This window comes from Maylandia zebra, linkage group LG10, assembly GCF_041146795.1.
Source record: "Maylandia zebra isolate NMK-2024a linkage group LG10, Mzebra_GT3a, whole genome shotgun sequence".
NCBI lineage: Eukaryota > Metazoa > Chordata > Actinopteri > Cichliformes > Cichlidae > Maylandia > Maylandia zebra.
This window is the reverse complement of record NC_135176.1, coordinates 17,473,884-17,497,161: the sequence shown is the minus strand read 5'-3', so window position 1 is coordinate 17,497,161 and position 23,278 is coordinate 17,473,884. Positions and strand designations below refer to the sequence as shown.

General features: G+C 39.5%; 1 protein-coding gene across 1 annotated transcript in view; it reads right to left on the bottom strand.

Moving 5' to 3' along the window:
* trpc4a (transient receptor potential cation channel, subfamily C, member 4a) overlaps window positions 1–22,369 on the bottom strand; it is a 33,766-nt gene extending 11,397 nt beyond the window's left edge. The window contains exons 1-8 of the mRNA XM_004550102.4: window positions 22,311–22,369; window positions 18,151–18,410; window positions 17,797–17,846; window positions 14,693–14,922; window positions 13,568–13,786; window positions 6,594–6,734; window positions 4,970–5,146; window positions 3,673–3,873 (exon numbers count right to left, since the gene is read on the bottom strand). Of these exons, the coding sequence (XP_004550159.3) occupies window positions 3,673–3,873; window positions 4,970–5,146; window positions 6,594–6,734; window positions 13,568–13,786; window positions 14,693–14,851 (897 nt within the window). The 5' untranslated portion in view covers window positions 14,852–14,922; window positions 17,797–17,846; window positions 18,151–18,410; window positions 22,311–22,369. The remainder of the gene's footprint in view (window positions 1–3,672; window positions 3,874–4,969; window positions 5,147–6,593; window positions 6,735–13,567; window positions 13,787–14,692; window positions 14,923–17,796; window positions 17,847–18,150; window positions 18,411–22,310) is intronic.
* Between the last annotated feature and the right edge of the window lie 909 nt (window positions 22,370–23,278).

Here is a 23,278-nt window from a genome sequence, read left to right as displayed (position 1 = left end):
TAGCTGGAAAACCTGTAAAATATATGAAAAGGTAGTTAAAAGTCCAAAATTAATGCGATGCTTCACATTTTCCAAGGCCGCCCAGTCGGCCAAATTGGAGTCTTTGGTGGATCAATTGTGGCCCCCGGGGCTTATGTTTGACACCCCTGTTCCAAGAGAACAAAAAAGTAAGAGTGAAAGTATTAAATTTACTGAAATAGAAACTTTTCAGGCAGTTTTACAACAATAAGACTGCAAAGAGACAGCAACAAACTTCTTAATCAAATTACCACATGCTATAATAATTTCTCACAGACTGAGCATTTCCAATGACTTCATCTTGAAAGGATTCTTAACAACTCCAGGTGGCGAGGACATTTATCATTTGAAAAGGGCGACTGGGTGGATTGTTACTCTCATCCTTGACACTCTGCTCTCCATCAAAATGCTGGAGCGACTGAAAGCTGCTATAGATAGCCGATCCAAGAGAAGGGCACGTTGGGACTCGATAATTAAAACACTGCTGGGATGAGGAGATGCTAGGAGGCACAGTTGCGGCAAAAGCAGCGCGAGGCTTGTTTGTTTACAGTGTGTGCAGAGAAAGATTTACTGGCAACAGCAGAGGGGTTCGGTAAGATGACAGGGAACTGTCCATCATCATGTCCACCTGTGCACTCGCACGGCCCCAAACTGTCCTTCTGTGACTCAACATGCTCATCCGCCAGCCTGTTTGTTGATGCGCAACAACTGCATGGATGAAGGAGGAAAGAGCAGTGTCATAAAATGAGACTCCCCCAAAAGTGCATCATCTCTGACAGCCACGCAGGGCTCCCAGCTAAAGACAGCTGAATGAATTATTAGTCGCTCCTGGGAGGGATGCGTCTGCTTCTTCATCATTTCCTACCTCACCTTCATATGCAGCGTAACAATTCTGTTGTAGAAAATCGATTTAACCCCTTCTTCTTGCTTTTAGCCATCCCATAATTTAGCAAGTCACCGAAAAATCTCCTACATTCACCATCCCGACACTGGAAAGTGTGATCGGCTTTTGCATTAGCCTTTGGGTGTTACGGTAGCTTTTAACACTAACAGGAACATTCATAATGACATGGACCTAACCGAAGGGGAGTGCCACATTAATTAGAGACGAATGCTGAAGATTGAGCAGATGCAAAAATCCACAGATACACTTTACAAGAATTAAATCAACTTATTTGCATGTTTATTGTTTATGGCTCTACCCACCGGGGAAGGTTTTACATCCCAGTGGAAATAAAAGGATGAAATCAGCAGACCAGAAAACTGAATATTGTTTTGGAGTTACGACGTTTGGACCATTTCCACCACAATTATTTGCATCCATTTGAATTGCAATGCAGCGCCTACAAAGCTGCTAAATAAAAGATCCCAATTTACTCCCTAGGAAATTCAAATCTGGACTGTGAATGTAATCAGTGTTTATATGGCATGTTTACAGCTCCTTCAAAAGCAGTTGCTCTGTATTAGACTTTCCAGATCGTACAGGGAAGGTGGATACATGTAATTAACAGTTCATTGTTTTTTCCTTTACTTAAAACCAGTGTTGGTCAAGTTACTTGAAAAAAGTAATCAGTAACTAATTACTGATTACTTCCCCAAAATAGTAATCCCGTTACTTTACTGATTACTTATTTCCAAAAGTAATTAATTACTTAGTTACTTTTTAAAAACCCGATTTACAACCTGAAGAGGTGATAAAGTGATAGATCTTTCAGCCCAATTCTACTTTTTCTACATAATCCATCATACAAAATGTAATCAAATGGAAAAGTCTCTTTTTTTTAACTTGTTTTATCAGTTTTAATCTTTTAACTTTATGCATCAAGCAAAATTTTAATTATATGCAACATTCTCTGACTTGAATAAATTAGTTTAACATTTAAACCTATTTTCTGCACATTCCAGCACATAAAATAAAATATTGTTTGTGTTTACACTCACTCTTTCAAATAGATGCAAGTAAAACACAGCAGAAAATAAATAAAGTCAAAGACTCAGCGGTTCTGTTGCTCTATTTTTACCTGTAAAGCAGGACTAGGGTAGGCGGAGGTTTACCCTGGTGCAGGTGTGCCGCGGTCAGTTGAAGAATCCGCGAGTTTCTCTGTGAGTTTCCCATTACGTCGTTGCACACTCGGTGCTTCCTTGGAAGTTTAGGGGTTTTTTTCGCTGTAAAAAGAAGTTTTCTTCCCACGCACGATGGACGTTAATGTTTTTGTCACTTTTTATGGAATCAAACTCAAAGTAAGGTCAGTACTTCCACGCTTTAAACGCTGCACGCTCATACTCTCTCCCACAATCGATATGTGATCCACTGTTGATCTGCACACAGCTGTTGTCACTAACGGCGCACTCGCTTACGTCACTGTCATGAGACATTCTCGCAAAAAATCATGGTTTTAGTAACGCAGTAACGCAGCGTTCTTACGGGAAAGTAACGGTAATCTAAATTACCGTTTTTGCAATAGTAATCCCTTACTTTACTTGTTACTTGAAAAAAGTAATCAGATTACAGTAACGCGTTACTGCCCATCTCTGCTTAAAACCGACCCTAACTCAAACCTAAACAATTAACATGAATGTTGAGCTAAATTTCTGACATGCTTTTTTAAGGGTATTAGCAAACATATTCAGTCTACAGCTACAATACAAACATGGATTTATTTATTAGATAGTTGCCTTGCAACTGTAATACTCTGGTTATTTAATCCGGGCATCTTCATTCCCATTTGTTATCTGTGTGAGCTGCCAAAGGGAAAACAGTTAAAAACCTTATAAGACCTTTGCACCTCATGTCATTAAACCCGAAGCTAATCTAACATAATTACAGCACTTCTCATCAGCTCACAGTGACACAGACGAGACCACGTTGGCTTGGTTCAGCAAAACTCTCACATTTGGCAGGTTGACATTTTATTACAAAAATCTAAAAAACAAAAACAGCTATACAATAGATCACGAAGAAAACACTGTTAAGCAATGTGAAAGAAAGAAAAATACTAGTGGAAAACCTGCATGATTTCCTATTTTACACAGTTTGGAAGGCTACAGCTGTAATATTATAGTCTTATCTGACTCTCATTGGCCTTAAGGTAAAGGAGGGCACACTTGACTGAGATGCAGTGTTTGTGTGGGTGTGTGTGTGTCTGCAAAAGATCATTTTGTTGATATCTAACAGGATGACATTCTCTGCTTCCTTCCCCGTCCTGCAACCCCGGCAATGAAAAAACAAACAAGCAACCCATCTCATTGCCCATCTGGAATTTTACACATTACCATATGTCTGTGTATTAATGGTATAAATTAAACGTATGAAGGCCTGCCATATATCAAAATATGACACTCATGTCATACACCCACTTCGGTATTAGTATTTATTCAGAGGCTGAATATTACTATACTTTTCCCTGCTCCCTTATTTCCAACGGGTTGCCACAGCAGACGGCTTTTTACAAAAGATGCTCTTCCTGATGCAACCATCCGAATTATCTGGGCTGGGACCGGCACAGCAAGTTCGCCAGCTTGTGTCTCCTCCTGGTCTCAAACTGAGGCTCTTTCATGTTTAAGGTGAATGTGTTACCCACTACAGCATGGAGCCACATTACACATGCAATACAATGCAACCATTGCTGGATAATAATTTTACTTTGCACATACCTCTTTTTGGTGGTATTTGATAGCTAGCTTGAGTCTTGCCAGATCATTAGCGCCCTCCTCTTCCAATAAGCTGATATCATCTTTATAGTTGAGGATCATCTCCAGCTCTCTGGAGCTCCTTGTTTGGTCCAGGAGGTCTTTTGCAAACTGCTTACACTGCTGGGACAGCTCTTCATACTCAGATTTAAACTCATTCTCCACCTGGAAGCAAAAGGTGGAGTAGATTTAAAACAAACACTGTAGTGCTGAAGAGCAGGAGTACGTAAAATGTGAGTAAATATGTCAGGAAAAGCCTTGGGGATGTGAAACTCATTTTACATCATGGGACACATACAGATGATTTTGATCGTAAGTGGGCCAAACCAGCGAACCTCCCCTTTCTGTCAATGTAAACTCGTCTAACTTTGTGTTTAATCCCATTACTAAAAGAAAAAGAAGGGCAAGTTTAGCAGTACGTCTCAGTTTATCTACATAAAACTAATAGAGCTGTAGTAAATGAAAGAAATCTGTCCGCACAAATAAATACGTTTTTTAAATTACAGAAAAAGTTTCTTGTAGTTAACTGCCTGGACATACACACATTCACTGAAAATGTCCTTTTTTGCTCCTGTGGACCCTTTGTAAAAAAAAAAAAAAAAAATTCTATATTAAATAGAGAAAAAAACAGGAACTTTCATGTGTTTAATGGTTATTGTTTATCTATTACTTAATAGTAATAGATAACTTTCTGCATCAGGAAATCTCTTACGTCTTGCTTATACACCTTTTATGGATCACCTCTATTAGCCATGTTCTCTTGGAGGAAAACAGTTGACCTATCTAACTAAAATGTCTGTAAATCGTAGAGCACATACATAGATAACAGCATTTTATTATATTTTAGCTGGAGATATCAATAATATATATATATATATATATATATATATATATATATATATATATATATATATATACTGTTTGTCCTCTACCCCCCCCCACACACACACACACACACAACTTTTGCACATGTCGAGGAGCGTGTCAGGTTACATTTCACTGTGTGTTATACTTGTATAACTATGCATGTGACAAATAAAGAACCTTGAACCTTGAACCTATTAAATATTAGATTCAACATAAGGGATTTATTTGAATTCTTATCTAATAAATTGAAAGGTCATTTTTTTGTTACACAGTCATATTATATAAAGTTTAAAAGGTTAATTAATATACATACTGTTGGTATTTCAGCTCCTCAGAATCAAATCTTACCAACTGATGCTCAAGCTCCACTATTAGCTGCCTCTCTTTCCCTCACCTTGCTGAGCTCCTGCAGCTCCCAGCTGAGCCTGAATGCAGTTAGGAAGGGGTCTTCGCTGGAGAGCGCAATTAGTGAGGGACTCGACAGTGCTTTGTAGATGTTGAGTCGTGAGCGCGAGTGCCGCAGGCTGTCCACATCCGAACTAGACACACACTCCACACAGTTGCAGCGCACCTGCAACATCAAACAAATTGTTGACGCATGGACACATTTTAATGAGGCTTCTCTGTGTTTAGCAATGGCTCATCTTCCAGTCTTGCAAATCAGCCGCTGTTCTGTCAAGGTATGATACTCAGACCTTCAAGGGACAACCTAACCTGTAGATGTATGTGCACATTTTTACATTTTATAGAAATACACCACCACATTGGATTTTAAATTAAACAAAGTGCATACTTTCAGCTTGGGTTTACCAATAGGATCACAGTAATAGTTCAGAAATTACAGCCATCTTTTTACACAGTGCCCCATTTTCAGATGCTTTGTCTTTAGTACTGAAAGGCATGCTCTGTTGGATAAATACCATGCAAATGACTTTGAAGAATCTCCCATTTATTTCTCTTGAGAAATGCTTGTTTTGCGTTTGTAGCACCCTTCGGGTCATTGCCCATTTGCACTGTAAAGCATCATCCCATCAGTTTTGCAGCATTTGGCTGAATCTGAGCAGAGAGCAAAGCCCTGTACACTTCATCACAATTCATCCTGTTACGTCTATCAGCAGTCATACAATCAATAAACACCAGTAAACTGGCTCCACTGGCAGCCATACATGGTCATGTCATAAAAATGACTGCACCATGTTTGACAGATGATGTTCCTACTTCGGTTCAGGACCTGCTTCTCTCCTTCTTTATTCTCCTGTCTTCCCATCATTCTGGCACAAGTGAATCGTAACTTTATCTCCTTTCAGAACTGTGCAGGCTTTCTTAAATTCTTTAGGAGAGGCTGTCTAACCTGGACTTGTTGTGTTTTTTAGACAGTGGTTTGCACCTTGTCTTAAAAACTCTCTATTTATCTCTGTCTTGATTGTTGACAGTGATTCTTGTGCCTCCTTAAGAGTATTTCTGACTTGGTTTGATGTTTTGAATTTGTTTTTCTTAACCATAATTCTCACTAATGCTGTCTTTTGGTGTTGTTAAGCTGGTCAGTGAACTCTTTCTTTTTAAGAATGTAACAGAGTGTTTATTTGGCCACACCAGCTAAAGTTTTATGATGCCTCTAATAGGTTTATTTTGTGTTTTCGGGTTAATGATAGCCTCTTTCACTCACATCAAGATCTCTGTGGACCTCATAGTGAGAATTCAAATTAAAACCTAATAAATTTAAGTTAATCTTGTTATCGAATCCATATATTTTATCTACTTACATTTTCATGGAATAACCAGGAAACAGGCATCACCTGGTTATAAAACTGTTTATTACCCCAATGACTTCTGAGCCTCTGCAAATGGCTTTAATTACTTTTATGAAACCCTGCACTTCAAGCACATATTATGTTTGTTTTAGAATCCACTGTGGTGGTATACAGAAGAAAAAATCCATAATTTGTGTCTTTGAACCCACACTTTTATATGTGTAACTATGGTATCTTGCATAGAGATATTAGATATGGTTCACTCACCTCATGTGGCTGTGGCATAGACACACCTTTCTGCACCAGAAGCTTGATAATTTCATAGTTGTTGGTGTGTGCAGCAAGAATGATAGGAGTGATGTCAGGGGTGAAGTCAGAGAACTGCTTGTCCAGTAGGATCGGTGGAACCTTTGCAGGGAGATGAGAGAATGACAGCACATGTGAACAAAGCTGTCAAAGAAATACAATAGACGCTGACCTGCACAGTACCTGGGGCTTTTAGCTCCTGGAGGTAAAGATAGTTGAAATCCAAACAAGAAATTGTCCTCTTGGAAAAAGAAAAAAATGCCTTACATATCAAGGCTTTAGTAAGGGGCACCAGTAACAGCAAAGCGAGATGCATCAGCGTTTAACACATTTCAGAGGGAATTATGCTCAGAGAGAAACTCATTCTACCTATCCCTCTTATCACCCACTCCAGCTAAGTCCTTTTTCAATTCCCATATCATTCAAGAAGGGGAATACAGGTGCGGGCAGCAGAGGAGTAAGCTGTGCCTTTTTAATTCTTTTAATTGAAGGCCTGTTATCTGATTCTGTGGTGAGGGAGAATGGGAGAAGAGAGAGAAGACAGCTCAAGAATGATTGGAGGGTAAACATGGAATAGGTAAGGACCTGCTTAGCAACTCAAGGCAGAATAATGGCAGATGGGACTATGACTTTCTGGTTTTACTGAAAGAGCTTTGCCAAGAATGCTAAAGAGACAAGCTTGAGAAGGCTTGGTCTAAACTTTAACAACACCGGGAAAATAGCAATGTAGTTGATATTTTACACCTTTTGAGTCTACAGACTGAGTTTTGTTTAAGCTGTCTTGCTGGTTCAATAAAACAAAAACAAAAAAACTGCATATATACAGAATTGCATAGGTAATTTAAATGCAGTTCATCCATGCCAACTCACAAGTGAGAAATTTGCCACACTGCCGAGCTAAGCTAATTAGCTTAAGATAAGGAGTTTATGCGTAGAAATGGTCTGTGGTGTATGGTAAATGTTAAATGTGACACTTACTATATATTGTGCCTTTCTGCCTCACTGATTCAGTCACACACATTCATACAGTGCTTGCCTTAGTCCATGCCTAAGCTCTTCTAGACAACATTCAGACACACACGGATACTCTGACGGATACATCAGGGGAAACTTGTCATTCATTACCTTGTCCAAAGATCACCTACCTGAGCCACAGCCACCCAGTGGCAAAAATGGTAGACCAGCATTATAAAATTTCATATAATTATGAGATTATAAAACCCACTTAAGTGGTAGTGACATTTAAAGTTATATCAACTTCTATTTATTTTTTTAAAACAGCATGTTACATTATACACATTTTATATAAGATTAAGGTTTAGGGTTTTTCCTTGCTCAAAATGGGCCCATGGAGGGTATCACACTATTTGTAAGGTACTAAAAAATGATTCTATGATAGAAGAGTCCTGCATTATACAGAATTAATATAATATAAACCAGCAGTTATAGTGTCTTGGCTTTGCAGGGCAGTCACAGCTACCTGAATTTAATTTATGTAAATTAAAATTACCTCAGAGTTATTACCTGCTCACTGTTTCTGCCAATCTAAACCCTTACAATCATAGTTAATTATATACTCAGTGTTTTTCCATTAAAACAGCAAAGGGCACTGTATGATAGTCTAACAAAACTCCTCATTTAAATCATGCCCTATAGATATATCTGCATTTTTCCCATTAGTTCTGATGTATTTTGATCTGTATGTGCTAACACTGACATACACTCAGGCGCCACTTTATTGGAAGCACCTTGCTTGTACTTGCTTGTATCTTTGTGGCACAGACCCAACAAGGTGCTGGAAACATTTCTCAGAGATCTTGGTCCATATTGGCAGCTGCTGCAGATTTGTCAGCTGCACCTGCATAAAGTCCCGTTCTGCCATATCCCAAAGGTGCTCTGTTGGATTGTAATCTGGTGACAGCGGAGAACAGCGAGTACTTCGAGCACAGGGAGCTCACTGTCACATCCAGGAAACCACTTTGAGATGATTTGTGTTTTACGACCAAGTGTGTTAACACTGATGTCGTAACGCAATGGATATGGTCAGCAGCAAAACTCAGGTAAGCTGTTGTGTTTAAACAATGCTCAGGTGGCCCAAAGTGTGCCGAAAAAATATACCCCTCCCACACATTTATACCACCACCACTAACTAAGCCAGGTTGGAGCCATGCTTTGATGTCTTTTGCACCAAATTCTGCCTCTATCTGGGTTTAACATTCTATCAAATGTTAAAAAAGACATTTTCACCCATAGAAAAACCACTCACTGGATATTTTCTTTTTTCAGGCCGTTCTCTTTAAACCCTAGAGATGGCAGTGTGGGAAAATCCCAGTAGATTATCACTTGAAATACCAGCCAGTGTGGCACAAACAACAATGCCATATTCAAAGTCACTTAGATCATTTTTTTTCCCATTCTGATGCTCTATTTGGACTTCAGCAGCCTGCAGTGACCATGTCTATATGCCTAAATGCACGGGGCTGCTGCCATGTAGTTGGCTGATTACATATTCATGTTTAAAAACAGCTGAACACCTATATTTTAAAAAGATTTCTTTCTATCAAAAATACGTACACAAAAAAGAAAGTAAAAAAAGACCTAGACTCTTTAGTATTTGCAAAGCTAAATAAAGCTATTAAATCCTAAAAGACCAACTATAGGCATGACAGTATAAGTCACAGTTAAGACATGATCTGAGATGTTTTAAAAATATTTCACTTGCAAGCAGCCAAGCAGAAGCAGAAATAGTAAGCCTTTGTCACCACTGAACACAGCATGAAGAATTGTTCTCCAGGGGTTTTGGTTCATTTTCTCCAAAATGTTTCATCATTCATATAGCATCCAAAAATCATTATATCACACAGGGACACTAATTACTTGGGTAGCTTACTCTCAGAGCAGTCACAGTGCAGCAGCAAGTCTAAAGCGTGGCACAGAGCCATGTCTAAGAGTCGCCACATTTCGCAGAGGTGGGTGATCTAATAAGCTACAGTATATATATTCTGTTCTCCATGTGGGAAGAGGTGGGACATCAAATAATCTACATCAAACAGCCTTGGCCTGTGCCCAAGCAAACTGATATATGTGAAACTATGGTAATTGCGGAGAAAGGAAAATAAAAAGCCCACTCTTCTGAGTAACACATATTTGTTACTCATAGGGAATCCACCATAAGCATATTGATTAAAAATACAACAATGGCATCTGCAGCAGCAGCAGAGTGTGCGGTTACTTTTGTTTTTACCGTGCTCTATTTTGAGCCTCCCTGCTGGTTTTCTACTGCCACCCGACATCATCACAAATGTTTAGATAGAACTGGTGTAAAAATGGGACACCGGGCGGTTTTTGAATTACACTGCGGAAAATAAGCTCAAGTCTCAGATTCAAGCGAGCATGAATGCATTTACTCCGCATCGTGCTCTGTGTTATGTAGGAAGGAGAAGGATTTCCTTCCATAAGCGCCCTTATATCGAAAGGCTGACGGAAAAAGACAAAGATGAAAAAAAATAAAATAAAATAAAAACAAAACTCAAAACCACCCGAAGGTCATGCAACTGAGAAGCTGTGTGAAATCCATTGTTTGCCATTGACAGATGCATATCTGCTCTCAGAGGATAATACATGGAGCTATTTAAAAAGCTGATATCCATGCGGTCCTCAGCAGAAAACAAATAAGCCAAAACACTTGTGAGATTATTACAAACATGTCATTCAGACGGCTTAAAATAGAGAGACAAATATACACAATTCCAGCCAAGCGCAAAATGAATCTTGGTATTAATAAATCTCAGAGAAGACACTGGCAACAAATACGATGTGCTTTTTCCAAAGAGTTTTTTAATATAATCAATGAGCTTCTATTGGAGTGATATGGTGGCACTAGAGTGATCTGTTTTCACAGCCTACTCAGTGGATGGGAAAAAGCACTATCTTACAAAGGCAGTAAGATAAAGTGTTCCACCTGATTAATGTCACAGCTGAGCAGTTCAGACTGGAAATTTCATCCATTTGACAAACAATCCCAATCTCTCTCTTTGAGCTCACGCTGCCTTTCCCTGCTTATTATTTTCCCCTTTCCTTCCATTTTTCAACAATTGTTCAACTTAATTTTAACTTGAGCTTACTTCATTTATTAAAATTCTTATTGCAACAGGTTTAGAACAGGAGGAACATCTCTCCATCATTACTGCTCACAGGGAGAGGAAAAGAAGGACGTATGTGTGCATGTGAAAGCACACAGAGCAGTAAGTCAACAGAAACTAAAGCTCTACACATTTTGTTCCTGTTCATTACTATAAGTGGAGTATTAATGAATAGCGGTCCACAAACTAATGTGAAACCTTCCTAGAGTAAATAAGAGCAAACCTAAATTAAACAGTGTATTTTCTCTGAGTGAACTCAGTGCTCATTAAACCTCTCTCTCTGTAAGACTTGTTCCTTTTCCAAAACACAGAAGGCTTATGAAGCAGCTTTTTGGAGTGTCAGCTTTTGTTGTTGCCAGCAATACTGGGTCAGTTAATCTGGATGGTCTAAAAAGCTCCAGGCAACTGCATTCAGTTTATAAGCTATACAGTGAGTAGCAGTACTTTACTGGGACTGGCAATCACACTTTATCATTCAGTCACGAAAATCCCTGAGCTGCTGAATGTTGTTTTTAGATTTAAAACTAAAGTATCCAGAAATCCTTTACTGCCATTGGGTAGAAATTCAATAACAACCTTATATGTATCTATACGTAGTGTAATTCAAGCGGTTGGAGAGGAAGCTACTTCTGCACATACTCTTTGCTCCACCACTATTATTTAGAAACTCTTGAGTGTGGTGGGAGACTCTAGCCAATCACAGGGTTTTCAGAGAGAGCGCTTTCCGTACTATGTATGCAAATCCATACAGACTTTCTTCCCAATAGTACAGGAAAGGTTAACAACCCTGTATTTAAAATAACTGCACACAATATGGAACAAGGAAGATGGACTTAAATTATCATTCATAATGATCATCCATCTACCGTATTTTTTGGACTATAAAGCACACTTAAAATCCTTTAATTTTCTCAAAAATTGACAGTGCGCCTTACGTATGAATTCTGGTTGCGCTTACTGAGCTCGAACTAATTTTATGTGGTACACGGCGCTCAAAAATCTGCCAAAAATGTTTTGGTATGATTTTGGTAAGCTACGAAGCCACACCGATCTGGAGTCTGGGTCCAAACTCTGCTTCCAGTCCCAAAGTCAAACGAACACTGCCGCATCATTGAGAGTTAAAAACTGTCTAAATTCTTTCATCTTTAATAAAATGATCAATGTTGCTGCTTTACCCGGTGTAACAATTAAGGTTAAAATCCAGAACTTAAATTTAACGGAGTTAGATGTAAGCAGGAAGTTAGCTCGCTAGTTTCCACCTAAATATGATATAGCATGTTCTGACTGAGAGATTTCTGGAAAAAAAATAAAACGTACAGCTCTGCTATCACTTCCAATGAAGACAGAAAACTAAACAGCAGTGACTTTTGTAGGGTTACTAAAGTTGGACTAGCTGGTATATAATGATGTGCTATGTGATCGCTAGCAACACAGCTATGTTAGCGTAACATAAACACAGTGAAGCTGGAGGATGATCGCTAACTTTTTACCACTCGATAAGTTAGTGTGAGGGTTCCTGATGGTTAGGGACAAATGCAATCGCATGGCAGGATGCTGTAAACCGACCAAACTTCAGTTAGGAGAACAACTGAGATAATCCATCCAAAATATGAGGTTAGTCATTATTATACTGCAACAACATGGGAATAGAGCAGGTGCGAGAGAATTCAACATTAATGAATCAATGGTATGGAAGTGGAGGAAGCTAGAAGAATGAGTTGAGTAAAGTTTGACTTATCTGACTGTTTTGCTTCACTTAATGGACCTTATAATCCAGTGCGCCTTATGTTCCGAAAAATACAGTACCATACTGAAAACAGGACTGCTAACTTAGTCAGTTTGCATGTGGTGTCAATTAGAATACAACGCCGTTTAGGACCATTATTTGTCTTATTGCTCTACCATGCTGTGCTTAGGAATGATTTCTTGCCAGTGGCAAGACTCTGATTTACCTTTGAACATCTCTATTTGACACTGAAAGAAAACTTTTCAAAATTCTGTGTTTGCAGGACGTTTCCCTCTTTTATCTAACCATATTCATAGTGACTGGATAGGTTTTGTTGATGAAGGTTAAATGTTTGAATTGAATGTTGCAAATATTTAAGCCTTCTGCAAACGGCATCCAAACAATCAGGCACAGCTGTGTCTAATTCAATTTAATGCTGATGCAGCTCACAGTATCAAAAGTGCTCTTTTAGTGGGAGGGCCTGAGGGTGGAGAGAGTAGAGGGCAAAGGGAGGATGAGAGCTGCACCTGTATATTCCGGCTCTTTTTGCCATTTGCAGCTTTAAGGTGGGAATACTTTGGAAGTAATGCTCTAAACATAAAGAGTAAAGGATTTTTAAAAAAATGTTAATCATTCATTAATGCAGGCATTCAGCTTACGATAAATGATAAAGGCGGTGCATTTATTAAATGGTACACTGTACTAGCCAGGAGAATGTTATTATGTTGGCTACAAATGAAACTGGCACAGGTCCTGGCACACAAATGGATTAAACACTGCACTTAAAAACAGCAAAAAAAAAAACAAAAACCCAAAAAACAAAACTCAAAATTAAAAAATGCAATTAACTACTAAAAGGACAGAAACATAAAACAATTCGTTGGAAAAGCAAAAAAAACAAAAAAAAGCTAATAACTTGGAGAGAAAATAAATGTCAACTATTGTTTCCCTGCTAGCATGTCTCCAACCTGGACAGCCGAGAACAGTCTCGGCAGAGAGGCGCTTGTGGCTCTTGTAAATTTATGTTAATATGCAACTCTTTCCACTTTCCTCAGTCCCTTCCTCACCTGCATGCCACCACTCGGCTTCTTGTGATTTAGCAGCAGCTCCACAGCTCCCACCACTTCCTTGCGAATTGCATGCAGCAGGGCGTCACCGACATACACGTTGAAGCTCAGCAAGAGTTCGATGATTTCCAGGTTCTCGTTCTCAATGGCGATCAGCAGAGCTGTGCGGCCGAGAGGGTCGATGCAATTGATGTTGATCTTGAAGTAGATCTCAGCCTCCTGCCAAAATAAAGTGATTGAAAGCCAGAGTTTGTTTCAAGACATACTCTGGGACTCTGGGGTTCAGATTATGGAGGAAGACACACAGGGAATGAACATTTTTGAAAGGAACTGTAAACTCTTCGCACCTTTTGTAACTGAACAAGCTACTAAAAGTTTGTAGTTTTTCCTCTGAATCTGGAGGAGTGGAGTGGGAGTGAGTTTACCAGATCTCTGTAGCTCACTCTTTTGTATCTGCATTTGAAGCTAGCAGCACAAGACTAAGCTCGCCACTACTGATGGCATAACACAACTCAATATCAGTTGAACTGTTGGCAGTCACGTTGAATTGTGGGGAATGTAGGAATAAGAGTACCCCATGTTTCTGCTGCATTGATTTTACACTTTATACTTTTCTTTTTTAACTTACTGTTTTGTAAGTAGCTTTCTGTCATTAGCTGCCTACACACGCAATATTTTAAGAAATATCACAACAAAAAGGAAGTTGTAAGAATGCAGATGTCCCTTCTTAATCTCTATATGGACAAGCCAAGCGGGCAAACTATCACAAATTGTTATTGTGGATCGTGATGTCATTTGTCACTATATTGCTAGATGACATGTCCTGATATATTACAATTTTCAGCCTCTCCGTTGCTACGGGACTACAAAGCAGCTGCTCCCTGCCAACACTTTGTCTCTGCTACTGGTTTCTATAAAGAGCCTGCGTATTATTTGAAATGCATAGCAATTATTGTGACTTTGCATCCTGCCCATGAATCTTCCAATCTCTTCCACGTCAATCAAATTACATTAACGCTTTAATATTGAGCCATTCCCTCATCCATAATTTTGAGCTTGATGCATCTGCATTAATTCGTCCCTTTATCAGTCAGTTTCTCCATTCCTCCACCCAAACACACACACCTCAAGCGCTTGCTTGACACTCGCATAGTCCCCTTTCTCGACGGCTCCAAGGTAGGCTTTCTCTAAAGGTGACAGCTCCGACTCGGCCCGCACAATTCTCAACGGGATTCGGTCCCGGTATGAGGAGCTGTCAGTCCGCCGGTAGTAGAGCTGTGACATCTCTCTAAGCTTCAGCTGACCAGCACCCTGTTAACACTGCTACAGCTGCTGCTGGGCTGGCGGGGTTCACACTAGAGAGGATAGAGACAAAGCTGTAGAATAAGCTTGTTGTTGGTTTTTGCATAACAAGTAGGAAAAGAAGGAAAAGAGAGGACAGCGGATACACATGCAGAGCAGAAAGGGCTGTAATACTGAGATGAAGCTACAGTAGTAGTTGACCCCTCTCCATTTATTACATGCGCTACATGATCTAATTAAGAACTGCCTGTTTATAAGCGTTTTCCTACAAACTGTGCAAGAATTACGGTTGAATAAAAGGTCATTTTAAATGTAATATAAATAATGAAGAAATATAATATAAGATGACAAGTAGACAAGTGGAATAAGACAGTCAGGAGTCAGCTGTCATCGGGTGAGAGGTGGAGAACAGTCTAGACAGATGTCGAGCTCAACACATGATAAACCATTTAAATATTATGGTTTTATTTGGAAATAAAGAAAAAATTGCCTTTTATTGTTCTTGTAGCATTTAGTAAGTTTCAAATGCTCAGAATCTAACGCCAGGCAATGTTTACATGCTGGCAAAAATCAAGGATAAAAATGTTTAAGTTGTGAGGTAGGAAAGAAATCAAAAACAGCTCCTCTGCATTGTTTTCCTCTGGTGTCCTGTTAGAGAGCTCTAATATAAAGCAGAAAGATCAAGCGTAGACATGACAGCGGCTGCTCCTGCTGAACATGTTTCACAAACAGCCATCACGATACACAGCACACACTGCAGGAAATACTTGCAGCTGCACTGGATGGTACGATTCATTAAATCTCAAGTTTCTAACTGCTTTATGTAATGTGCTTAATCATTACTAGTTGACTGACACGTTGCATCTTCTCAAATAATATGCACTTTGTTTTATTTCCTCTGGCAACAGTCCCTGGTTTCTTCACAATCTAAAACATCTCTAAATATATTGTAACATTGAAATACTGAATGTAGATAAAAAGATGAGATAATATTGTTTAAATCATGTGAAAAGCAGCTTTAGTACAATGCTTCTGTCACAAACCCATTTTAAAATTCAAAACTGGAGCAACCATAATAATGACTGAAAACTAGCATCTGTGCGGATGTGTCGACTGTCACCTCTGAACATATTTCCAAGATATTCTGACAGCCCTCTGAGAATTTAAAACTGAAATGAGCAAAGCAGACAAGAACACAGAAAGTGCTGGAGATGAGGGCGAAATATAAACCAGGTGAGTCAAAAACAACATTAAGTGGAAAACGTTGCACAGTCGTAAACATAACAAAAAACAAGAGGTTCAAGTAGTTAGTGCCTAAAGGCTCCCCTCTCTCTCTTCCCACCGTCTCAGGACAACTCATTACTGCATCTATCTGAAAAATAATGATTGGACCCGCAGCAGCTAATTAGTTTATGAGAACAAGCCGAAATGCAGCGATTTCTTTAATAAATATGAGTAAAAATATTCATGCTGTGCCCATAGTCCCACATCCTAAAATAGCACATTTAAAGGCACAGTTCAAAACTTTTGATGCTATCATTATTGGCTCTTTTACTGATATGAGAACATGGTAGGTTTGGATATAGTTTGTTTCCCCTGTGTTTCCTGTCTTTCTGAGTTAATCTGCTTCAAGTGGTCAAGTCCTTCTCTCATAATCATCAGTGTGATATCAATCTTCTAGCATTAGCCACAGTTAAAAGGAGGATAAGGGTACTTTGTAAAACACTGTAACAAAGATTTAATTTAAATAAACAAGCTGTGTGATTGGTTATGCTTTCAGTTTTAGGTGTGAGAACTTTTTTTTCAGTCTGCTGTTAAGAATTCCGATGTTGAACATGATTGATCATCTATAGGAGCAGAGAATGTTTAAGATTGAGGGTAAAAGTATTAAAAGTGGATAATATTAAAGGAAAACAATATTTTCCTTTGATCCTGCCTGGACCTGCATTTTGATGGCAGCACTTCATACCTCATCTGAGATCCTTAGTTTGATTTTACAGAGACCAGTTTACCTGTATAAGTAATTGCATGCAACTGTCAACATAAGGAGTCTGTTTAGCAGAAAACTAAACTCTGCTTTCAGTACAACAAGTGGTTTACGATAAAAACAAGTAGCAAAGGACAAGCCAAACAAAACAATGTATATCTGTGTTTAAAAAAACAAAATTATAATTTAATTTTGCTCAAAAACAACACAGTAAGTTACGTCATCGGGGTTCTCTGTGACCTAACTATATTGGTTTGCATTTGTTTGCCAAAATATTATAATGTTTTAGACAAGAGTGTGTTTTAGTGTTTATCTGACACACAGATTAGATCAGGCTACATATTGCAATGTGAGGGTTATGTTATATTTTCTGGTGCTTGCTTGAACCTGCGACAGAAATTGCCTCAAAAGACAGCCGCTATTAAGGGAAGCTGCCAACCAAGCAGAAACACTACAAAAGGTACGGCCTGCTCATAGCTCTGTGTGCAAATACTGAAACGCACACGCAGGCGCCCACGCTCAGTAGCGCACGAGCCAATACACACAACCACGCACGCACACGCGCGCGCACATACAGAGGTAGCCTTTCTGTGCACTGGCTCTCTTCCCCTAATGAGTTTGCCGAATTCAATTCATTACTTGGAAATGGGAAATCTCAGCTGTTTGATTACACGGTGCAGCAGCGCACCAACGCCACGGCAGGGAATCTTTTATTCTGAAAGTTGTAGTTCTCAAGCAGCATCGAATGGATTTCCAACAGACCATGCAGCATATTTAAAGCCCATCCTGCGCTTACAGTACGAGTGAAAACAATCATTAAACTGCCACGGTTTTAATTTTTTATCAGAAACCTTCCGAGGGTAACATGCCTTACTCTTGTCTGCTGAAGAGCCTTATATAGTCAAAGATCAGTAGTAGTACACAGAAGCAAATGACAAACCTTTGGGATGATGGACATTGGAACTTCGCTCAGGGAGCTCAGTGGTCTTCCTGTGGAAAACAGCATGAAAATAATTCGCCTCAACTTCTTGGAATTTGTATCCCCATAAATGTAGAAACAGCAGTGTTAAAATCCCGCTTGTTAGTGTTAGAGATGTCAGCGCGTCTTTTTCCTGTTGTTTTTTTTTTTTTTTTTTAGTGTAGTACGCATTCTTCCTTCTCGTTTTTTGGATACTTCTTAGCACTCCTCCTGAGAATCCACATTTGGTCAGGTTTAATCACGATTTCCATTCCGTCTTTTAAGGAGGAGGTGCGGGAAAAAAAGGCAGACCGGCTCACACCGCATTAAACTCACCGCGCAACAAATTCTGGAGACGAAAATAGGCAACAACAACCAAGTTCCCTCGGTGGATTACACCTGGTTTTTCAACGCCTCCAGTTTTCCCCAGGGTGTACATCCACCAGTGTTCTTATCCACCTGTTGGAGGTGATTGAGCGAAAAGCAGCGCCTCCAGAAATAAACGCAGAGCAGCCAGATGCCTGGCAGGCGGTCTGCGGAATAATGCTGCTGCAGACGGGTTGTGCGCACTTGGAGACGCATCGAACACAGTGGCACTGCAAGAGGAAAGGGAGAAAAAAAACATCTTAGCAAGCAAGTCAGCCAGGCGTTTAGTCTCACTTCCACTGAATGAAAGTTACACTTGACAAACTACATGATTCCACCTTCACATTCAGCTGCTTATCCAATGAGTTGTGGGAATTTTATTAGCATCAGAAGCCAGGAAAATTCACTAAAAATCACATAAATATCAATCCGGATTACTTATATTCGGAATTCAACTCAAATTGATGTAGAGAAAAGAGACATATGTAGAATATTCACCGGACTCACTTACTATTTGAATGTTTAAGAATTGGAATTACTAGAATAACTCTTTGAGATTTATCACCTAATCAGGCTTAAACCAGGTTCACTGTGTTTTACTGATTTGTTTATGTCAGTTATACTATGGATGCCTATAGGAAGAGAATTGACTCAGGCAGCTCACATCCCTTCTGTCTTAATTATCAGTGACCTGGACAAACTTCAGGTCCTTGGATTTGGCACTAAACAGTTCACCAGGCCTTCTTCAAACACAGTTCCTCTCTCCCTCCCTGATTTACACATTTGGCTGTGTTGTAAATTCTTCTTAAAAGTGTGTAACGTTGTTGAAAGTTTAAACAGTCATGTTCAAAGAGTCTCTCGGCCAGTCTTTGTGTTTTGCTGTGTGAGAGTTTATGTTGGCAGAAAATGTATTTAAACTGCAGGTCCGGTCACAATGAAATGTCACCGGGGACACTCATTTGGCTACAGAGAGCGTTTGATTATTCACTGTTTGCTTCTGCCAGGACGGATACACTGGATCCACACTTTGTTTGTGCGGACTGGATACAAGAAAGATATATGGGCTTTGACCGCTTATCCATCTTCCTTTGTACTCTGCTCTTGCTCATTCACAGCTAGTCAACGTAATCATTCAGAAATACTGGACGGTATATTCACTGTAACAACACACAGTGGATTACCAGTAATAGCTCGATAGGGTCTTTGTTTCATGCATGCTTACAAATACATGTCAACTTAGTCTTCAAAGAAAAAAAAGAAAGAATCTCCCCTTCTCTATTTGCACTTTCGGCATCCTCTTGAGAAATTTCTTAATTAAAATTAATTTAATGCGTCATGTCTCTGCTGCTAATTTCTTTGATGTACTCTGTGGAGTCAGATTAAATGACTATACCCTTGAGGCTGCAGGGTTCCCTGCTCTCACCCTGAATCCCACATGTAGGCTACTTTAAAGCAACTCTCTGTCTCCCTCGACTCAGCCTTTTTTTAAAATCTGGTTCATTCATAATTATTACGATCTATCACCAGAACAAGGAACGCTTGCTTTTAAAGCACGATCACCTGCAGTTTTACAGCCCAATGAATTTGAATTAGTCACCTGAAAGTGATTTAGGAACATACATCCAAAGCAGCTGAGTGCTGATCCAGAAAAGAAGGTAGTTAATTGAATTACACATTCAAAATCAACGTGGAATATTTTATTTTTACTGCTCAATCAAAGACATGGAATTTAAAGTCAGTCATTGCAATCTGCTATAGTAGTAATACTCTTAGACATAACATTTGTGTATTTGAATAAGCATTTTTTTAAGAAGGTGTGAGGCAGATTTGGTTGTGTGTAGAGCACGTTAAAATACCTCTCCTACACAGCATTTGTGTGGCCGACTGGTCAGAAAACATGAAATGTTTTTGATTCTAAAAATAGCCCTGAGGTTAATTCTGCTCCCATAAAAGGCCTTTTAAAAGGGATTGATTGGAACAGACTTTTAAACAACATGTAATGCGATGTGGAGAGGGGTAGAAAACCAGCAGAAGATTCCTCCTGCCTCTTAAATCGTTTTAAGCTGCCTAGTGACACTATAGACATTTTGCTGTAATGAAGGCAACGCTTCTTACACTGGTTGATTGAATTTTGCCTCAAGGCGAAACACAGTATGGCTTCAGTAGCAGAGGGATTCAAAAGCAGGGGGCTTCTTTTCTGTTTTTGTTCAAGAGATGCTTGCTAATGGTGAATTACCCTTATCAGAAATGCGGTGTTGCTTTACTTGTTAATACAAACGCTCGAGCATACTGAAGAGTGGGCACAGAGCTGTTGGTTTGAACTGCTCTGCTGCTGCAGCACATTTTGTGCTTTTGGTGTGTGTGTTTTTCTGTCCTCTTAGATTTTTGCAGTAACTTATCACAATGAAAACTTTTGTAGTTGGCCATTTATGAATAAGCAGGACTGTAGTACAGTCGAGACGGTTCAATTTTTCTGGTCACGGTGAGAGATTAGGCAGGAGAATGTGTGGCAGGTAGTTTCTGTAGCTACAAAGCAAACAGGCACCGTCTTTGTCTGTGAAATGTAACATGGCTCCTATTCCAGTATGAGCATCCAGTTGGCAGTGACAGCTCCCTTTGCAGCATCCCCTCTGTCCGTCTGTCTCCTCCCCCTCTTTCTTGTTCATATCACTCCCTCACACTCTCACACAGCCGCAGGTTAGACCCATGTTTCCTCTTCACCTCCTCTGCCAGCCTTTAGCTGAGTCGAGCCTTACTGCATAAAGTAACTTAAAGGTTTTCATAACCCCTCTTTTCCTCTGCTTGCATCCGTGGGAGTTGAGCTATATTTTGTATCAGTTGTTCAGGGAGTTCCCTGAGGTAAGAGTGGCCATCCAAGCTGTTTGATTCATCATTACGCTCATGCTCTCTGAGAGGTTACTGGGTAATTAAAATTGATCTGTCTCAGTTGTCCCTGGAGATGCGTTGAGGCCGAGCCCCCCCACCCCGGATCCCCAACACGCACAGTTCATATTTGTTACAGTCAGCAAAAATTATAGAAAAGAAGAAGATTGTCTCAGCAACGGACAGTGAAGGATTGTAATTTGCTTTTTTATTTCCTCATATTGGCTAGGCACTGTCGTAGGTGGAAAACTACAATGGATTTTATTTCCTATCCCTTCACTTTTGCATAAGATAAACGAGTCGCCTTAAAAATTCTCTTATATAAAACTAATCTGCTCTGCAGAATACCTTTTGTCCAAGTAATTCCTGCTTGGATTGTGCTTTTCTAAAATCACGTTATCATGTAAGAATTGATCTTATTTTTTTCAGGGGCACTTTATAAAGAAAGCCTGGCGAATGACTGTCCTCACAGCTCAGGATGTGTGCTAAAAACACTGCAAAGAAGGAAGCTTGCCTTACTTAATTTTATAGTTTAAAATTGTCTTACAAATTTTTAATGGCTAAATATCACATGATAGACTAAGCTTATTTGTAAACTAGAAAGTACTTTTGGCTGCTCTCTTATTTCCTGAAGGGTTGCCTCAGCGGACGCATCTGCATACTCGATTTGGCACTGATTTTACACTGGATGTCCTTCCTGATGTGACCCTCCAATTTATCCCGGCTTGTGATCCCCCTCTGGCTGGGTTTGTGCCTCCCCGTAGTTTTGAACCAACTTTAACTAAATGCATAATATGCCTTTGCTTTTTGGTTAGATTGTTGAGAGCTTAAACCTGTAAGTGGAGGTTGGTGTGCATTTGTTGAGAATAAGATTAAAATAGAATTTGTCATTAGTTTCATGTGCAAACACACCATTAAATATGAAGCAATCATGCACATATCCCCAGAGTAATGGTATTGTCTTCTTATATACAAATACAGTGCAATTAGTACAAATTTCAGGGACTTTTGAGAGCTGTTTCCTGTGTAATATCAACACGCTGCGGTTACTTAGAGGTTCCACTATACCAGTGATGCCAAGGATAAGTAAACAGTTCTTCCTAAGAAATCATGGCTTGCTGCAGCAGAAATGCCTCTCACTGCTCAGATATCACTCTCCAGACCCCAGAGAGAATAAACAGATTGTTTCGGAATACACACATGTCATCTCTAAGTACATCCTGCGCTACTGTACACTGTTCACTAACCTCGAATCTTGAAAGAGCAGGTTTGACTCAGCTGCAGTGATCTGTCGAGGACATAGCAGTTACCCGCAGTTATTTTAGGCTTATGTAACTATATCTGTAATACTACTCCCCCCCACCCATTTAATTTTGCACAAAATGTTTCCAGAGGCCTGTGTGATATCTTTTTGATTTGTTTGATATTTTTATAGTGCTTTCTATAAAAGCACAACTGAAAAGTGCTGTTTAAAGATTCTTTAGAGGACTGAACCATGACAGTTAAGGGGCATTTAGAGGGTCTGATAACAGAAACCATTCAAAGTCACATTTTACCTCTGAGTCCTTTAAAGGCAATGAAAGAGTCCCTCACTGGCTGCTCTTTCGGTTTTGCCGTAACCATGCTATTATCACTCAAACAGAAGTGGTTGCCCTGGAAATCTCAATAGTTTTCAAAACAACATAATACATTTAAACCGTATTACCACATTCCCTATTATCTGTCACCTTCAGCTCTACTTTTGAGTGGCACGGCTGCTGCTAAATTGAATGTCTGCTTTTAAAGGCAATAGAAAAGTGGTTGTAATTTAACATTGCTGAAACTTGCTTTTGAACAAATTAATCCATCACTTTCCCAGCTGACAGGGGGAAAGGAAAAGAAAAACTTAGGCTGAATAATAAAACAGCAGGCTTTGTTCTGAAGAAATGTACTGGCATACCTTAACACATTCAAATGCAGGAAAGTGGATCCCTTCGCTTCTAACACATTTTTTTAAAGATTCATATATAGCCTGGATGTTTATGAGTTTCCTGTGGGTTCTGACAAGCAGCATACCTTCTTAACTAACACCATTTCGTGAAGTAATTTGCAATCGCTTCTATAAATAGGAAGCAATCTTTGTCCAATGAGTTGTCCACTCAGGTTGAAAGCAGTTTTTGACCCCTGAGGCAGCTCATTGTTGTTGCTGGAGGAGTTATTTTGGTGGACCTTACTG